Source organism: Macrotis lagotis, chromosome 1 (assembly GCF_037893015.1).
Source record: "Macrotis lagotis isolate mMagLag1 chromosome 1, bilby.v1.9.chrom.fasta, whole genome shotgun sequence".
Lineage (NCBI taxonomy): Eukaryota > Metazoa > Chordata > Mammalia > Peramelemorphia > Peramelidae > Macrotis > Macrotis lagotis.
Window position 1 is genome coordinate 897,865,291 of NC_133658.1, and position 19,598 is coordinate 897,884,888.

Sequence of the window (19,598 nt, forward strand, 5' to 3'; positions counted from 1 at the left end):
GGAGGGCGGCGGAGCGGTGGCGGGCGGAGCTCGCGTCGCGTCTCCTTCGCGCTTGCGCAGGAGCCCGGCTTCCCACCAATCCCTAGCTTCCGGGGTTGGGCCACGCCGGCGGCGTCGCCCCTCCCCCGACGTCCCCCGACGCCGCCGCCGCGTCGCTCGGGTCGGGCTGGCCGCGGGCGCTGCCGCCATTTTGCTCGTGCCGAGCCGAGGCGAGATCGCCGTTCCGGGCGCCGGCAGACGCGCGAGGCCCTCTCCGCGGGCGACCTCCCCTTGTGGCCGCCGCCGCCGTCATGCCGTCGTCCCCGCTGCGAGTGGCCGTGGTGTGCTCGAGTAACCAGAACCGGAGCATGGAGGCGCACAACATCCTCAGGTAGCCCCCGCAGGGCCTCCGCCCCGGCCCGGCCCGGCACCAACCGCCGCCCCTCTCCCCGCGGGGACGGGCCCCGGCCCCGCTGCCCGGGGTGGGGGTGGGGACGGCGCTCGGGCGGGAGGGGGCGCGGGGGGCGGGGCCGGGGGCGCCGCTCCCCTCCCCCAGCCCGGGGTGTCGCCGAGCGGCGGGCGGGGCCGGGCCGGGCCTTCCTGGAGCGCGAGGCGGCGGAGCCCCGAGAGCTGCCCGGGCCCGAGTGGAGAGAAGCAGCCGACCAGGGGTTGGGGGGCCGAGGAGCTTTCCGGGGGAGGGGGTGGTGGCCGAATTCCTCGTACGAAGTGAAAATGGGGGGCGGCTAGGTGGCGGTGGACACCTCATAACCACCTAGCCGCGGGGCCTCGGCCAAGCCGCTTCAGCCCGCTGCCTTGCAAAAACCTAAAAAAAAAGCGAAAATGGTTATTATGTAGAGTGAGGACCGAGGCTCGTTAGAATGTAAGCTCCTGGAGAGCAGGGTCTCTGTCAGGTGTGACTTCAGTCAGGCTCTGGCACCCTGCCCTGGCCCTCGCAGGAGATGCCTCCCCAAATCCTATGGATCCAAGGTAATCAAGGCATTTTTTTAAATGAGCCAGACAATGACTTCTTTGCCCTTTCCCTTATAGAAATATATATAGGGATTGGTAAGTGCAATAAGTAACAGAGCTCATCTTTGACTGTGATGGTGTACAGCTGTGTATAGCTTTCCCAGGCCCCAATTCACAAGTTCGTATCCATATTATCACCTCTTGGCTTGCTCATTAAGTCTACCTGCCTTCAGTTTCCCCTCTCCATCCCATCTTTTCCACAGCTGCCAGATAACTCTTCCTTTTGTTCCTCATCTCTAAAATCAAAATGCACACTCTGGTATTTACCAGTGCCATAAGTGCCAGTTGATAAGACTCAATGCAGGGGGGCGGTGGGTACCATCAGAAGGGGGGGATTTCCATGCAGGGAGTACCTGTTACTCAAGAAATCTGTTAACTGGAGATGTAAAGACAACTAAAAAAACAGTATTGGCTTTAACGGTGTTTAGATCTTCTTGTGAAAAGGGGTGTGCTGAGTGCTGGCCACTGAGGGGAAATGGGTCAGAAAAGGCAGCACACACGAAGAAAAGAAAAGAAAATCCCATTGTTCAGGGATAGAGGGGGGAGGGGGGCCTCAGGTGGGAAGTTGAATGCCATTTTAGGAGAAGTTTCTCAGTCAATTTGACTGGAGTCTAGTGAAGGGGGAGGGGGAAGTCATGTGAAAAAAAATTGGGTTAGGACAGGCTGAGCCAGATGGCTTGGAAAGGCTTACTTATAAAAACAAAGACCCACAATAATAAGAATCTGAATTTAAACAGCTTTTGTTAAATGTTCTTTTATTATATTTCATGTATGACGTTTTCAGATCCCTTATACAAAGTAAATTTTTAAATTTCATTCTTTTCCAATTATGACATAACTATTCAACGATAATTGCTGAGAAAAATATTTGTATTCATCCTTGGGATACTAATTAACATTCCAGTTCCAGCCTATCTCATGACCCAGGTACTTCATCTTTAATAGAAGTTGATTACAGGTTTGGTCCTTTTGCAAATAGGATCTGGATTTATGATTTAAGAGTTTGGGTAAGGAAACTCCCCCTTACCTGACTCTACAGATGGGCTAAGGACTATATTCCGTAGCTTAGCACTAAGAATTTTGCAAGGGGGGTGGGGTAGTAGAAGTTAAAAGACTTAAAATATAGCCTATCCACTCAGCTACTTCTGAGGCAGGTTCTGAGTTGTGCTCAGTCAGCAACTACCATTAAAGAGGACCTCTGTATTTTGTCTGTTATATCTTAATACCCACTGGAAAAAAAATCTTATTTCTTCACAAACCTGTTAACAGAATAAATTGAATACTCTTCCTCATTGCTGATAAGATTTTGATATTGATCTCATTTTTTGGAAGGAACCTGAGGGATCACCTGGGTATGACAATACAGAATTGAATGCATTCTTTATATTTGCCTTAAAAAAGGCATTAAGGAATGGATGCTGAACATGGGAGTTCTGGAGGAGCCTGGGTATGAGTCTTCATATTAGATAATTTCTAGTTTTGTCCTTAAGCAAACCTATGTGGACTTTAGGCTATTTGCTAGGATTTAGTTCATTCTTGAATGTTTGTAATCAATATTGATGGAAGTAATCTACGGTTTTTGGGCCCATTGGTATTAAATATATGTTCTATATGGGGGAATGCCCCTCTTATTTTTGTAATAAATTAGGCATCAGGTGTGTTTTATGTGTTGTTCATACTGGGAATTTCTAAAATTATTGCTCCCATAGGATTATATGTTGTAATTTCTAAAATAAGCATTTTTAGAGCCCCTAGAGAAGGAATTTGACAAGAGATTGAAGTATTTCATCCATACTTTGCAAAAAATAAAAAGCAAAACCTGATCTTTTGGAGGGGGAGAGAAATATTTTGAAATTTAAGAAATGTCGAATTAAAAATCTGTAAGTTGTCAGACTTGACTGTGATCTCATTTAAATACCAGTCAAAATTTAAAAACTTTGGAAGGCATCATGTGTTTGGGTTTAAGATGAGATTTAGTCTACATATAACCACCTGTGTGCTTGGAAGAACCTGTTTTAAAGTGGTTTGCAATGAATATTTTCCAGTTAAAGGTGGTCTAAGATGAACCTTGTAATATAGAAGAAAAAATTGCTAGATATTTCATATTTACTTATAATTTTAACCTTATTCAAAGACATTTGCTCTTCCAGTTGGTAAGGATGCATGTGAACAGCATGGAACTGGGGTGTGTGGGGGTGTGTGTGTATATACATTCTTTCACACACATGCTCTCTCTCTCTAGAGAGAGAACGAGAGCTTTTTAAATCTTGCCAAAAAAATTTTTAAGTGTCTTTTTTAAAGCAGACCCTCCCACCCTATTGAGTGCTGTGCTGTAACAAAGTGGAGTTTTATAAAGCATGGTAACATTCAGTATGACTAACTTGTCCTTTGGTCAACATTATAATATTTAAAACAAATATTATTTGATGCATTTTGTTTTTACATCAATCTGGGGAGAGATATACTCAGATAAAAACAGTTAAGAAAAAGGATTTAGAGGGTAACTTCACTTTATGCTCCCCCCAAAATAAGAAGGAAAATGTTTAAAATGAAAATTCAGACTAGTAGCCAATGTCATATCCATAAATTTTATGATGTGATTTTAAATGCAAGGTAATTACTTTGTTTATATTTGGATATAAATTTTATATTATTAGATTTATATATTGTACAAGGCATATCGAAAATTTGTTATCCTTTAGAGGACAAAATCAGAATTTTGAGTTTTCCTGGCTGTGGCTTTTAAAACCCTTGGAGATCTGGCCCCGCCCTCTTTCTAGGCTTCCTGTTTCTCTGGACAAAACATCCCACTTCCTGCCTTTGGATGAAGTTACTTTTGAAATTTTTTTCTTACCTGACTCCCTGTTTTAAGTACTATGAGTACTAAGTTGTTTTTGTATTGGTCTCTGTATCCCTAGCTCCCTAATACACAGGAGAAATACTGAGTTTATGAATTTGGGAATTTGTCTTCAATCTTACAAGCCAGCAGCAGTTGGAATAAAGTTACTGTGCATAGATCATGTCTCTTCCAGAATTCAAATCTTATAATCTTGGTGTTCTTCCATTAAAAATTTGAGAGGGATCTGAACAGATATCACAGTTATCCATGGCAGGGCTGTCCAATCTTACTTTTTAAGTTTTTATTCAATAGACAATATATTTTGATTTGCCATTTTAGTGAGAGAATTGTGCCAGCTGGACTTCATTTACTAATGCATTTAGTAAACTTACAGGGGGCTGCATAAAATAGCCCAGGGTGCATTTTGGACAGCCCTGGTCTGTGTGAACTGCTTGCCTTCTTCTGCCCAAACTGTCTAGGAAATTCAAAATCTGGAGCTAGTTGAAATCTTTTGCCTCTCAGCTGGGATGTAGCTTATGATTGACTTCCAAGTTTAAAGAGCCTTCCCTACTCAGCTTGAATTTGCTCTCATGTGTTGTGTGCACTTGTGTTTTTTCATCCTTAGATTGTTATTTTTTAATTTAATTTCTCCCCCCCCCCAAAAAAATAAGATCAGGTTTTACTATTTTTTTTTTGCCCTGTACATTTTAAACTTCTTGAGCACAGGTACTGTATTTAATCTTTGTAACCTAATACCTACCACTGCCATACACATATAGAAGACATTCTTTGTGGAATATTTGCTCTTGGGGGGAGGTCATTAACTCAAAAGACCCAAGTCCAGGTGTAACTGAAATTCTTTTTATTGGGATGTGATGTTTCCTTAGAAACTTAATGTTCTATTTTTTCCTTAGTGGTTATGAAGCTACCCTCCCTTTGGAGCCAATTAATTTGATTTTTGACTGCAGTACTGAACTCCTTTCTATAGGGATTATTTGTTAACTCTTAAATTTTTCAGAAGATGATGAAAATGAAGATTTTTATATTTTTAATGACTCAGGGCATTTTCTTCAATAAATGATCTGTCTTAATTTGAGGGTTTGAGAATATGAATCTTTTATTTATACAATACTTTGGGGAGATAGACTAATCAAATGTAGCATAACAATAGATCATTAAATCTTATTTGCAAGCTAAAAACCTAGCATGACTGTAGAAGTGAATTTAATCTGTAGTTTAGATAGTATACAATTTACTGGATGGAATAGTGAATTCAAAGGGACCTGGATTTCAAGGTAATCTGGGTAAAGCTCCAGAACCTTGTGTTCTAGAGGAAGAGGACCAAAATTAAGGACTTGTTTAAAGTGTCACTGTCTGAAGGTGGCAGATAACAAAGACCAGATTCCAGTCCAGGTCTCTGACTCTGGATTAAGTGCCCCAGGTTTGCTTTACCATGCTGTTTATTTCATGTAAGCATTACCAGAAAAAGGGTTTGCCCCTTAAGGGGCCATAGGGTTAGTACAGCTGGGCTCACAGATGTCTCTTTGAGCCTGTTAAAACTTGTCAAAATAGGAGCTGGGTGTCAAAACACTTTTCTAAATTAGGTTTCTAAGGTGCTTATAGTTGGTGATAATGTCAGATGTTTTGGGAAGGACTAAAGGGGTTCCTTTTTCTCGATTGGGCATGTGTTAATAGCAGTCATAGTATTCAAATTCTTCATAGTTTGCCTTTTCGGTTCTGGGATTGTGAAATCACCTAGTTTTTAAACCTTCACAACAATTAACAGTTAAAATTTCTGATCTTAAAACTAAAATAGGATAATTTTAAAATAAATTCATTTTTAGATGAATTTCTAGTTTAATGAATTTTTTTTTTGTATTATCTACATTTCCCAATACATATAACCTTCCCCTCTTAGAGAGGAACCATTCCTTAAAACAAAGAAGAGGAGAATAATTTAGCAAAACAACCCATACAAAGAGTCTGGGTTTTTTTTTTTTAGATGATGTCATCCTGAGTTTTCCTCACATCTCCAAAGAAAGCATTGGAGGAGCAAGAGGTAGAGTCTAGGGCTTTCAACTATTTGACTTTTGCTTTTTGAAATAAAAGTTTATTTCTAAGGGTGAATATTCTTGCCTGCTTAAATGTGGATCATGTTAGTTGACTTATCAATGTATTCAGTAATTGAAATTAGAATTTGTAGAGAAAATGGTTTGTTTTATATTTTTCCTGCCATTAGGAATGTTAATAATGTTGCTATTCTTTGTAAATGACATTTTACCCAAATATCTCATGCTGTCACGTAATTTGCATCATTGTATGAACTCTGGAGGCTTTTCCAACAAATGGTTCATTGACTATATATATCATTGAAAATCTCTCTTGGTTTAGAGAGGGAAAAAGAAACTTTTCTAGCTTCTAAACAGTATCACATCTCGGCACAAGATATGTCTTTTGGGGTTTTATTGATAAGATTTTAAAATAATCATATTATGACTTCATCTTTTCAGAATATCCAATACTGACTAACTAGAATTCTCTGCTTTCTGGAAAAATTGATTTTTATAATTGGGTGAAGTCATAAATACACATTTGCAACTTAACACAAAATGATAAGACTTGATCTGCAGCAACACTATGCCATATTTTTCTTTACAGGTTTTGTGAGATAATTATGAATGCTTGTAATTTGTATATTATCAATATTTCAGTAAGCTATTAAAATTGCTATTTAAAAAAGTAAATGTTTAGTAAATTTAAGCCCATATTACTCTGAAATTTTGAAATGTGTAACAAATAAAAATTAGAATAAAACCTGGGTAAAATTTGTGATTTTCTAAGTATGCACAACTTTCTGTTTTTGATTTAGGGGAGGTGACAAGACTTTCTTATTTATTTTTGCTTTCAGACTGACAAATTTCTACCTGAATCTGACATAAAATTTCACATGTTCTTAGTATTAAGCTGATTTGTAAAATGCAGCTCTAGGAGGTGTTTTTTTTGTTTGATTATCTTGAGGATGCTTCCTTATCAGTGTATACAAATTCAAATAGAAACTGCATAAAGGATCCTTGTGGTGGCTGCATTTTGACTTGGAAAATCCTATATCAACATTTATCTATGCTGCATTTAAGAAATTTTTTTTTAATTTAAGGCAATGGGATTAAGTGACTTGCCCAAGGCCACACAGCTAGGCAAATAAGTGTTTGAGGCTGGATTTGAACTCAGGTCCTCCTGACTCCAGGATTGATGCCACCTAGCTGGCTTATGCTGCATTAAAAAATTTTTTTTTTAATTTGTTAAATATTTCCCTGTGACATCTGGTTCAGATACACTGGAGTGATATTTTGCCTTGATACTTCATCTGTACAAATTTCCTTTAGTAGCACCTCTCCTTTCCATGCCCCCCAGTACTACAAAAACCGCACTTGCATATTCCTTCTGTTTGCACAGATTAGGAACCATTCTTGTTTTTTAACCCTGGGAGATTGTGTTCCATTTTTTTTCCTGGTTAGAAAAGACTAACATAAGACCTTTACAAAACCTTTGGTACATTTAAAATCAGATTGGGGAGAAAATTGGTTTATATAAAGAACTACACCTTGGGGCAGCTAGGTGGCTCAGTGGATAGAGCACTGGCCCTGGAGTCAGGAGTACCCGAGTTCAAATCCAGCCTCAGACACTTAATAATTACCTAGCTGTGTGGCCTTGGGCAAGCCACTTAACCTCATTTGCTTTGCAAAAATTAAAAAACAAACAAAAAAACAAAAAAACTACACCTTATAGGAGATGAAGTCAGTCTCAAAGTTTTGGAAAAACTATTTCACATGATGTAAACTGAGGTGTAAGGTTATGTGAAACAGATGGCTTGAACTCAGTGGAAGATCTAACTAATTGAGATTTTGATCGTTTTTTTACTCAACTGTCTCAATTTAAATGTTTCTTGGTCTTTCTGGTTTCAACTATAAGGTATTGGCTGGATTTTTAAGATCTCCTCACAGTTTCTTGTTAGTATCCAGTGTTCCTTTCTCCATTCTGCAGCGTTTTTCTCTGATAATCCCATTGTCATTAAATTCTTTCTTCTAAAGGAAAATTGTCGGTAGCTTCCAATAGCCTGCCCAATAAAGTCCAAACTCCAGTCTGGTATTAAACAACCTTGGAATCTGACCATAATTCATTTTATCCTAACTATTGCCCGTTTTGCACTCCTGTCTTCTTATACCCTATAACAATTTCTTCGCTAGTCCAGTTTCTCAAAAGTATGGAATCCGAAAGTCATACATAAGACTATTAGTGACAATATAAACATATCATTGCTGAAATTTCTGTTAGATTGCTAGATTTCCTAATTCCTTCCATCTGAAAAATCCTCTAGCCTTGAATTCATGTAATTTCCAATACATGTATCATATTTTAATTCATCTAATAGTTGCAGACCTATTTTTGCATTTTCTGCCTAACCCACTGATGGGCTATGGGGATTGACAATAGAGCACTATTGAGTTGTAGCATTTCTTTGGACTGACTTGTCAGATCTTTGGGTTTTGCCAGTTTGTGGTCATTGTGCCACTTGTTAATAGGTATTTTATTAGAACTGATAAAGCACATTTCATTGCAGATAACCTTTAATCATTTCTCCATACTCTGATGACCACCCTGAGTGACTCCAGAAAGAGAATCATGTTTAGACTCTCAGGAAAGAGGGTAGTTTTTTTTTTTTGTTTGTTTTGACTAAAATATGCCCTAGGGCAATTAGGTGGTATAGTGGATAGAGCACTGGCCCTGGAGTTAGGAGGGCTTGAGTTCAAATCCAGACTCAAGACACTTAATAAATTACTTAGCTGTGTGAACCTGGGCAAGTTACGTGCCAAAAAAATGCTCTACTGTTCTTGTAGTGAGGGGGAGGGATCTTGAACCAAAGCAGTGGGGCTCAGAGGGTCAGAATTGAAAAGGGATTGTGGGGGGGGTCACAGATAGTTCACAAATACTGATGATTCATCTGTGTCTCCAGAGTGTTATTTCTGTATTTTTCAAATAGAACATGGTAAGTAGTGAGATAGATGGTATAAGGTCAGAGTTTATTCTAAAGTAAAATGTTGGCAATAATATTGTAATCTCTTTGGTGGCTTTAGGTTTGATCACCAAATCTTCCTCTAGATAACATCTGTTTTCAGTATTAAATTTAGCTTTCTGTAGGACTTAATCCTTCCCTGTTTAGCCTGTCATTTCCTTCCTCTTTCAATATCTGTTCTATGTAATCAGATATTAAATTCATGTCCTTCCCTTGCCTTGTTCCCTTCCCCTGTACCTCCTTACTGAAAGGTAAGTAACATAGACAGGACCAGTATCTGAAGCAATCTCTCTGAATTTCTGCATTATTCCCTTGCCTTCCCAATCTCATTGTTTTCCCTAGGAGTGAATTCTGTCCCATTCTTTTATCTAGGCAGTGTAAGATAAGGATCAAGGACATTGGTACTGGATAGTTTAGAATTGATTTTTCATAGCATGTTTGGATAGGGCAGCTAGGGGGGCAAAGTAGATAGAACACCAGCCTTGGAGTCAAGAAGAACCTGAGTTCAAATCCTGGCCTCACATCTGTGTGATCCTGGGCAAGTCGTTTAACCCTGATTGCCTTGGATCCAGGACCATCTCCAGTCTTCCAATCCATATCTGGCCAGTTGGACCCAGGTGGTCTCCAGAGGAGAGAGTAAGACTGGTGGTGATCCTGGAACAGCATCCCCTTACTCAGATCCAGTTGTTGGGCATGTCATGGCATCATCTCCCTGATGTCATGGTCTTTGAGAATGAAGGACAAGCCATGATCTGGGAATATTTTTGCATTAGATTAAAAAGTTAAAATTTACATTTGGATCTGAGGGTAAAGTTCTGAGGATAAAGATTGCCATCTATGTCAATTTTGGTGGGGGGAGGGGTGAAGCAGTGGGGGTTAAGTGAATTTGCCCAAGGTCACATAACTGGCAAGTATCAAGTGTCTAAGAACAGATTTGAACTCAGGTCCTCCTGACTCCAGGGCCAGTGCTCTAGCCACTAAGCCACCTAGCTCTCCCATATTCCTAATTATTGGTCCTTTCAAAATACAGCTAATCTTATTGTCTGAAATTTAATTGAAAGGTGTATGTAGTTCTTGCATGGAGTATAATCATTTGGACTGGCATCCACTTCAGTGATATGGATCAATGAAGCCACCTACTAGTTCACTGTCTTCCAGACAATGACTTCTTTGCCCTTTCCCTTATAGGAATATATAGGGATTGGTAAGTTCAATGAGTAACTGAATTCATCTTTGTGGTGGTATATAGCTCTCCCATGTCCCAACTCACAGGTTCATAAACGTATTATCACCTCTTGTCCCAGACTAGCTTTCTCATTGTCTCCCTGCCTTTAGTCCCCTCCCTGCCTTCAGCCTGTCCATCCCATCTTTTATACAGCTGTCAAATTGTTTCTCGTAATATCAAAATATGCAGTCTTCTCTGTTGACTCCTAAAACCTCTTCAGGTTTGGCCTCCACCCTCCCTTTCAGGCTTATTGCAGTTACTCTCCATATCCAGTCCCAACCAGCCTGGCCACCTTGGTGTTTTCTGTGCTTGACCTGGCACACCTCCCTTCTTTAATAAGAACAGACTGGGAATGTACTTCATTATGTGCTGGCTCCTTTTCATTTTTTTCCATTATATATTGTTTTGGGGAGGGGGATGCAAGGCAATGGGGTTAAGTGGTTTGCCCAAGGTCACACAGCTAGGTAATTTTAAGTGTCTGAGGCTGGATTTGAACTTGGGTATTCCTGACTCCAAGGCCTGCTCTATCCACTGTGCCACCTGGCTGTTTTACTTAATTGCATGTTGTTACCACAAGAGTAAATAAACTACTTGAGGGCAAGGACTTTTTTTTGAATCCTCAGTACCTGTCAGTTCCACAGTAGGAACTTAAAATATTAAATCATCAGGCACAAGGACAAGTGAAACACTGACAAGATGAGCTGTAGTAATGAAAATGCCATGTGACAAGCATGTAAGGGAAGGGATCAGTGAGTAAGGACCAACCTTTCTTGTGGGCGGTCAGATGAATTTGGTGGGGAAGCAGTGGAAATGATAAAGGTACAATCTGACTGCTTATTAGTTTTGGTATAAGACATTGTTCTTTTTTTTTTTAAGTGTTTTTTTTTTTTTTTTTGCTTGTTTTTAGTTCCCGAGGCCACACAGCTAGGTAATTATTTAGTATCTGAGACTGGATCTGAACTTGGGTATTCCTGAGTCCAGGGCTGGTGCTCTATCCACTGCACCACCTAGCTGCCCAAATGTTCTTATCTTGAACTAAATCTTAAAATGAGAACTCTCATTCATTTATGATATTTTGATGAAAAACTGGGCTCTCTTAGAGCAGCCCTCATACTTAGGGTTTAGAAAGCCCTCCAGGTCCCTTATTTGCACGGCAAGAAGATAGGAGATGCTCATTTACCATCTACGGGGGGTGGGGCTCACCTTAGTCCTTTAGGGTCCTGAATTTGGTCTCTTCACAGAACTATGTATTTAGCGTAGCCCTTTGGTGGTGCTGTGGTGGTTAAAAAATAACTAATAGTATTCCCCCAAAGTTTTTGATCCCAGGGCATTATCTCGGGTGGGGATATGTAAAATGCCATGCTTTTGGTTTGGAGCATATATTTTTTTTTTTTGCTAATTTGTACAGTTAGAGTTGTTTTAAGATAGTGTAGAACTACAAAGTAAGAGAAGGATTTCTCACTTCTCAAAATTTAGCACCATTTCCTAGCAGTTCCTACTGCATTATGGATGTTGTTTGTTAACCGAGTAGTATATATGGAATTGTAAAAGTCATGAGAAAGGGCTGAGAGCTGCTGGAAATTAACTTAACACGCTCTTACCTGGCAACTTTGGGAGATGAAGCCTTGTGTATGATGAGTTTTGGAAAGGAAAAAAAGTGACTAAATTTAATCTGAAATGAATATTTTGGGGGGAAATCCTATGGGGTAAAATTGTTTATGGCTGGAAGTGTAGATCAGAAAATAAAGTAAAATTCATTATTCAACTAGATTAAATCATCCCATTGCTGCTTTTATAGTAACACTGAAGTGCAATACATTAGCATTAATATTTTAAAATAGAAATTTGTTTCCAACTCCATGCAAAGATAGTTTTCAACTTTCTTTTTTTTTTTGGTAAAGATTTTGAGTTCTACCTTTTTCTGTCTCCCCCCCTTCCCTTGACAGTGAGTAATCTGGTATACATATTTACTATTTTAAGCATATTTCAATATTAGTAATGTTATGAAAGAAGAATCAGAAGAAAAGGGGGGAAAATAAGCTATGAGAGAGAAGAACATTTTAAAAATGGAAAATAGTAAGCTTTGGTCTTCATTCAGAATCCATAGTTCTTTCTCTGGTTGTGGATACTTTCCATCACCAGTCCTTTAGAATTGTTTTTAGGAGAGGTAAGTCCTGCTTCATCACACAGTATTGCTGTTACTGTGTAGTGTTCTCCTGGTTCTGTTCACTTCATTCAGCATCTGTTCATCTAAGTCTTTTGCAGGTTTTTCTGAAGTCCAGCTGCTCATGGTTTTTTACAGAATAGTATTCATATACCATAACTTGTTCATCCATTCCCCAGTTGATGGGCATCCACTCAAATTCCAATATTTTGCCAGTACAAAATGTTTTTGTGCATGTGGATTCCCCCCCCCCCCTTTTTTGTGATCTTTGGGAAACAGACCTAAATGGTATGAGCATTAATATTTTTTGAAAATTACTTGTCTGAAATGTATAACTATGATTGCAATCATTTTTAATTCAAGGTAGTGAGAAAGGTTGGAATTTATTTTCAGGAGCACTTGTTGCTTAAAGCACTGTATAGACTGAAGGTTTGCTACAGTTTTGCTAGGCCATGTTAGTAGTATATTATAGATAGACTTGCAGTTTTGTGCCTTTTGACAGGGAACGTGTTCAGAATTCCAACCCCATGTAAAAATTTAACTTAGATTTCTGACTAAACGTAGAAAAAAGTAACTTTTTTTAAGTTTTGTACAAGTTACCAATTTTTTTTTTCTTGGAAGTGCCTAGCATCACAGATTTGGTGCTTTTTCACTTCTGTAGACTCTTGCTTATTTAGTGTGGGGGACAATTGAATTATGTGTCTTTTCTCAGATTCAACTTTTATCCAAATTCATTTGATTCCTGAAACAAAAAATGCAGGTATTTCATAGCAGATGAGAACTATTTAAGGTGTGATATCAATTCTAGGGAGAAAGAAATGATCAGCATTGAAGAAAGGGCATAAGATGATCCAAGAATTGTGAGGTTTAAGGAAACAATTTATCTAAAATAGGTACAAGAGTATTGATGTTGTCCTATCCAAGGTTCTTGGTTATTAGGTTTTCTTTTTCTTGCCCAAGTTTACACAGCTAGGTAATTCTATTTGATTTTCAAAACCTTAAGAATTTTGATGTTTATCTTGAGTTACTTATTCACAGAGGGACTGGATAGTGTTGGCACTTCTATCTCCTTAGACCTGTGTTCCTCTGTAACATGGGGCAAGACTCTTAGAACAAGTGATCAGGACTAATCTTAAATTCTTTTCATGAACTTTTAAGATCAAATTGCACAGTTGACAAATTTAAGAAAACTTAAATGAAGTGGAAAAGGGAGAGAACTTTTCAAAAGATAACAACTTCAGAAGCAGCATTTCACTGCTTCTGCTTAGACTTTTTAGTTAAGCACTTTTTTCCTGATTTATTATACAGTGTTAGACTTTAAATCATTTGTTTGTGAAGGAGGTAAGCAGTAGTCATAGTCATCACTTTGTTGCCATCTTGTTTATACTTTTATTATGGTTATTATTAAACTAGAAAGGAAGTTTTAGAGAAGTTATAGAAGTCAGCTCACAGTATTTGAAGAGTTTTTGAGAAGAAGGTTGAAATACAGGTAGCATTAAAATTCAACATCCTTGTGTTTCTGTGTCTCTCTAACACACAGATGGTGGTGGTAGTAGTAAGCCTTAGATTGGACTATGATGTTAATGGTTGTAAAGTTTCAGGAAGTTTTTAAAATTTTGAAAATCTGCTTTGGTAAGTATTGGTCTTAGCATGAAGACAGGGGCAGTGTTTAGATGTCCTTTGGGTCTCACTTGATGGTTCTAGAATGTTTATTTGCTATGGTTTAAAAAAAGTCAACTAAGTTTTAAATAAAGCCTTAGTGTTAGAAAAGTGATTTAGTGTGTGGGAAGACAGGTTGTGAAATAGTCTTTTTTTAGGAAGTAGGGAACCTTAACTTTGAGGGTGTATTGTTAGGATTTTTCATTAAGAAAATGGCTCTGTGGTGGTAGAATAAAGACTCCTTTGTCTTTCTGAATCTTCTCACCTTATTTTGAAATACATAGTATAAGATTTTCCATAACCATTTTAAAAATTGTATTTTTAAATAAAGAACTGGGGCAAAAACTTTGTTTAAGCCAAGTATACTAACATTACTTCCTCCAACCAAACTAGTGGAATTTTGAAGCAGGGTTAGTCTAATTAAAATCTTTTCTTCTTATGTCTTTCAGCAAACGAGGATTCAGTGTCAGATCCTTTGGAACAGGAACTCATGTGAAACTTCCAGGACCAGCACCAGACAAGCCGAATGTTTATGATTTCAAAACAACATATGATCAGATGTACAATGATCTTCTTAGGAAAGACAAAGAACTGTATCCCAGTGGAATGCCCTTTTTAAAAAAACCAATATGGTCATCTTTGGAAGGTGTTATTCATTATTTAGCATATGGAATGTGCCTTAGCTTGACCTTAAGTTTTAGGGAGATATTTTACATGAAAAGGGAGCAGGTGGGCTTATTACTCATTTTATATTTTGCTCTACAGTTAAATAGTGCATGCAATCCAACCCCCTCCCCCCTTTTTAAAAGTAATGTATTTAATTTTTAAAACTCCCAAGTCGTAACTTAATCATTTCTTGGTACTTTGCTAGATTTCCCCAATATGAAATCCAGTCCTGAAAATGGGTGCATTGGGGATTATGGTCATGAAAAAAAAGTAAAATCAAAATTACTTTAGCAAAACCTAAAGTTTAGGCATAATGTTAAAACAGAATAGACTTGCCTTGGTGAAGAGAGTGGAAATGCTTTTCACATTACCCTGTCTATATCTTTTCTGAAATATTGCTGAGAGGCATCAGGACAGAAGGGTTGAGTGTGGGTGGACCTTGGAGTCAGGAAGAGCTAGGTTCAAAGCCTACCTCTAAACTCATCCTTGCTTTATGACCATGGGCAAGTCACTTAGCTTGTCATTGCCCCAGGCTCTCTTCAAAGTCATAGAGTTTGTGGATCTACTTTGTTGGAAGAAATTTCCACAATGGGAGTTGGCCACACTGATGAAATCACAGGTCCAAACTACCTCTACCCTTTTTCCTGGTAACCCCATAGATAGTGTTTTTGCAGAGCTGTGTATTATATAGTACAGTGAGGAGGGACATCAGGGCTCAATATAGTTCCAAATTTGGCATGTTGGAAGCAAATAATCTTGGTAAGAAATCCTTCTGTTGGAAACTTCTATGAATAGAAAAATTTGATTTGACCAAATTTCAGTTCAGTGAAAGCTAAAAAGTGGGTTTTGTTAGCATTAAAGACTTACTTAACCTTCAGTATTCACACATTTTGGCTCATTAAAAAGTCATCTATATCTCTTTCTTGACTTTGAGCCATATTTTAAGAGATGTGACCCAGACTTGGGAAAATTGAAACTGAAATGCAAATCCAGAAATTGACATCACAACTTTTGCTGTCTTTGGATGAATTAAAAATGTTTTTTACTTATATGTAGGTTACTTAGGTGGCTGAAAGTATGTCCCTGAAGGTCGGTTCTAGCTAAAGTGTTAGATTGGAGCACCGCAAGATCCTGGGGTTTGTTGCATCGTGTCCTCTACTCTTCCTATCTTCCCTTCCCTCATTTAATTTTGCTTGTCTTTGGTTTTTTGCTTTATATTTTTTTAAAGGTACACAGATAGCTCATTCACCAGTGCAATGTACCTAGATCTGGTGTTATTGTTGACAACATCCACATATATTACTCTGCATAATCTGGTGTTTCCATTATGCAGTGGCAAGAGAAAATTCAGTCTTTCACACAGGGCCATATAGCCTTGTGATGGTAATTCCTTTTTGAAATTTAGCATCTTGAAGCATGGTCATCATTGAATGCACACACTGCACTCCCCAACATCCTTGGGGCAAGAGAGGCATATCTTCAAGTCATCATTTCCCCTGTAACTGAGAAGCAGCATTTTATTTGCCATATTTCTTCACTTAGTAACTAAAAATAGCAAATTATTTGAAAGTGATATATGCCTACTTTGGTTTTGCTATGTCCCTTTAGTGTGATAGATGGCATTAATTATAAAACTTCTACTTTAGAATTTTATTTTGGGGAAAGAGGTATTTTACTCAGGTGTGAGCAGCTTATATTTCATGGCAATAATCTCATTTTTAATATTCTGCCTTTTATGAAATGGAGTTCAAATTTTTAAATTGATGCCTATTTGTATTAGAAATGGGCAACATAACATTTTACGCTATTAGTAGTATGAATCACTGTATTGTTCCATATATATATATTGAAAATCCTATTGTTTCACTTTTTAGTTTTGGAAGAAAAAATCAATTTGCTCTTATCAAATGAAATGCCGTGATTTATATTTGGATCAATACAGTTTTTTTAAATCAAAATCTTGATTTTAATGTTACATTTGGGTGGGAGATGTAGTGGTGACCAGATGCTGCTTTATGATGACCAAATGGAGAATTCTCCCAGTTCCAAGTTACCCTCTTATGCTGTCCCAAGGAGGAAGTACTTGTGGTGATCAGGATAGGGCTTTTCAAATATGGGGACCCTGCTGGAAAGTGAGCTCCCTATAAGAGAAGAGCTGAGAAACGAAACTATCCCAGAGGACCACACACACACACAAAAGACAGAAAGTGGAGGGTAGAATATATGGAGTGCAATGAAGAGCTGGCACTGATTATGTGACTACTGGCAAGTCCTTTCTCTGGGGCTCAGTTTCCTCATCTGTAAACAGGGAGTTGGATTAGCCTCTGACCACTGCTAAGTCCTTTCTCCTCAGTTAACTCATCTGTATAAAGAGGGGGAAGGAGTTTGGATTAGCTTTCTCTAAGGTCCCTTCCAACTCTTAAAGTTCTATGATTCTGTGAATGGTAGGATGATGGGGGATGGTTTTAGTGGTCAAAGGACTGGAACACTGCCACACAACTTTGGCCTTTGTAAGAGCCTGCACTCTACAGTAGGTGAAGAGATGGGTCACAATGGCCTTTTTACTTCCTAGGGATGCTGCTGTCACTGTCTGGATCTTCCTTGTACTCAGGAATTGCCTTTTGATTCACTATTCTTCAGAAATGGGGTTTCTGTTCTAGGTGGGGTGGGTCAGAGGAAAAGGGCAAGATTGGGCTTGACAGATAAATTATTTTTGGTATTTGGTGAGAGGTTTTTAACTAAACCACTCTCAAGTACATCCTTTGACTACGTCAAGCAAGTGACATCTCTTCGAAAAGAATTCATTCCAGTCCTTGGTGAGATGCTGCAGAGATGGACATCAGTCTGAGGTGGCATGGGGGAAACAGCCGAGGTAAACCAAAGCAAAAACCCAAGACCAGACCTGACTTAGGAATGGTGAGGTACAACTCAAACTGCTGTCAAACACTAAGATGGGCAGCCAGGTCAAAGAGGTGTTTCCCAAATGTTCTAAGAGACTCGCTGTACATGGGGTTCACTGCCTAATCGGGGAACAGCTACAGCCCCACCTCACGTCCTCCTGTTTTTAAATTTTAAAGGGGGAGAATTAAATGGGCCAAGTAGGATGGGGGGTTTAAGGGTGTTAAGGTTTTTTTTATCACAATATTAAAAACAAGTTTAGTGAGGGGAAAGAAAAACCAAACATTCCCTTGGATGAAGTAGCAGGTGATCAGAAAGCTAATGTTAGAGCAAAGATAGTGCAGTGTTTATGGAATAATATGATATAGGATCAGTGAAAATGAAAGCTCCTTAGTTGCCCTTTTAAATTTATCAAAAGCCTCTAATTTCAATTGAATGGGCTATTTCAGGAGGCAATGAGCAGAATGATTCTGATCCAAGTACAGGCATTTAACTTACTGTTTTGCTCTAGAAAACTGGATTTTTCTTTCTAGGAGAAAAAAATTAGACTTGAGGTCTAATAGCTCCAAAATTAGGAAACTTTTTAAAATTAAAGTGATACTTTTATATCGTATTTCCTATTAATCCATTTCCCTTAAGGTATATACTGCATTTTCTGACTATTAAATGATGACTTTATCTTTCATATCAGTCTCATTTTCAAATCTGTCCCTTTCCCTTTTAAGTATATCATTTTCAGGTCACATTGATATTGTTTCAAAGTTGATTTTTTTTCCCCAATTGGGTGGAGAAATTGAATTCAGTTAGGAATACCTAAGGAAATAAATGACTGAAGGGGAGATATTTGACATTCAGCTTTAAGTCACATTTTAGGATTTTTGTATGGGGAGAGGCAGGATAGGATGCTTCATTTAGGTGAGTTTTTAGATTAAAATTAAAAGACATGTCATTGCTGATGAAGTTGACATGTTGTATTTTGCAATATACTTTTCATCTTCACTTTCCAAATGAGAAAATAGGTCTAGAAAGACTTGGTGCCCTATATCAACATAGATCATAAGATGGTAGCTTTGGAGCTTGAAGAGAGACCTTCAGAGGCCATAGAATGTTGTTACCAATTTTTCAGGTGAGGAAATTGAGTCACAGAAGTTAAATGACTTGCTTGGGAACATGGCTAATATTTGCAGTTGGATCAGAATTCAGGTCCAAAATAAGCCACATCATAACAAATGTCCTCTAATGTATACCATATTAATTTATCACTGAAATGAGCCATTGGGTTACAGTTTAAAATTATTTTTCCCTCCTTTGGAAATACTTTAGATTGGCTCTAATGAATGAGTTTGACCCTCAGTTGTCACATTGAAAATCACAACTGAGCTTGTCCAGAGGTGAAATGGTGCTGCTCCTCAAGGCTCCCATAAGAACATTGTCTCCTTAATTATATTTTTAAAAAAAAAAGTTGACTTTTCTTTGCCCTCCTTTCTTCACTTTTAGCTATTTTTATAACTTTCCCAAATTTCTACAAGAACAAGAATTCCTTTTTCAAGTTTTAGCAGTGTTCTTAAGAGAAATATTTTTTATAGGCCTTAGAGTCAAGATTTGCTGCTTTAGTTAATTTCATAATGAAAATAATAGTCATCCAGATATATAAAGAACAACTTTGGTTGCAGTGCTGCCAACAAGTAGCCATTTTCAAATAAGTGGGAGGAAAAATAATTTAAAGCCATAACTTAATTGACTCTCTTAGGGAATAGTATTTTTGAACCAGTAACTTTATAGCTGAGCTTGAGAGTAAGTTTACAGGCTTTCTGAGTCAGAAGCCATTGTGATACTCCTGAGGCAGTTGGGATATTAAGTAGATGGGTGACTCTATTGTGCCCTGGGAGCCCAGGTTGGGGGGGGGTATAGCTATTGCATGCCATCCTTTAAAATTGGGTGGCCAAAGACAAGCCATTTCCTCTTAGCCTCTGGATCAGCTTCTCTAAAATGCAGGTGGTGATGATAATCTTCAAATTACCTGCCTCCCAGGGTTCCTGGGTAGAAATGCTTTGTAAGCCATAAAATC

At 38.5% G+C, this 19,598-nt stretch overlaps 1 protein-coding gene across 3 annotated transcripts in view; it reads left to right on the forward strand.

Moving 5' to 3' along the window:
- The first annotated feature begins 206 nt into the window (after positions 1–206).
- The window catches only part of SSU72 (SSU72 homolog, RNA polymerase II CTD phosphatase), a 43,351-nt gene continuing 23,959 nt past the window's right edge, over positions 207–19,598 (forward strand). For 2 of the 3 annotated variants that reach the window (XM_074218731.1, XM_074218732.1), the window contains exons 1-2: positions 207–370; positions 14,416–14,559. In XM_074218731.1, the coding sequence (XP_074074832.1) occupies positions 291–370; positions 14,416–14,559 (224 nt within the window). In that variant the 5' untranslated portion in view covers positions 207–290. Of the gene's footprint in view, positions 371–708; positions 967–14,415; positions 14,560–19,598 lie in introns of those variants that run through there. The other variant, XM_074218733.1, reaches the window with a different exon arrangement.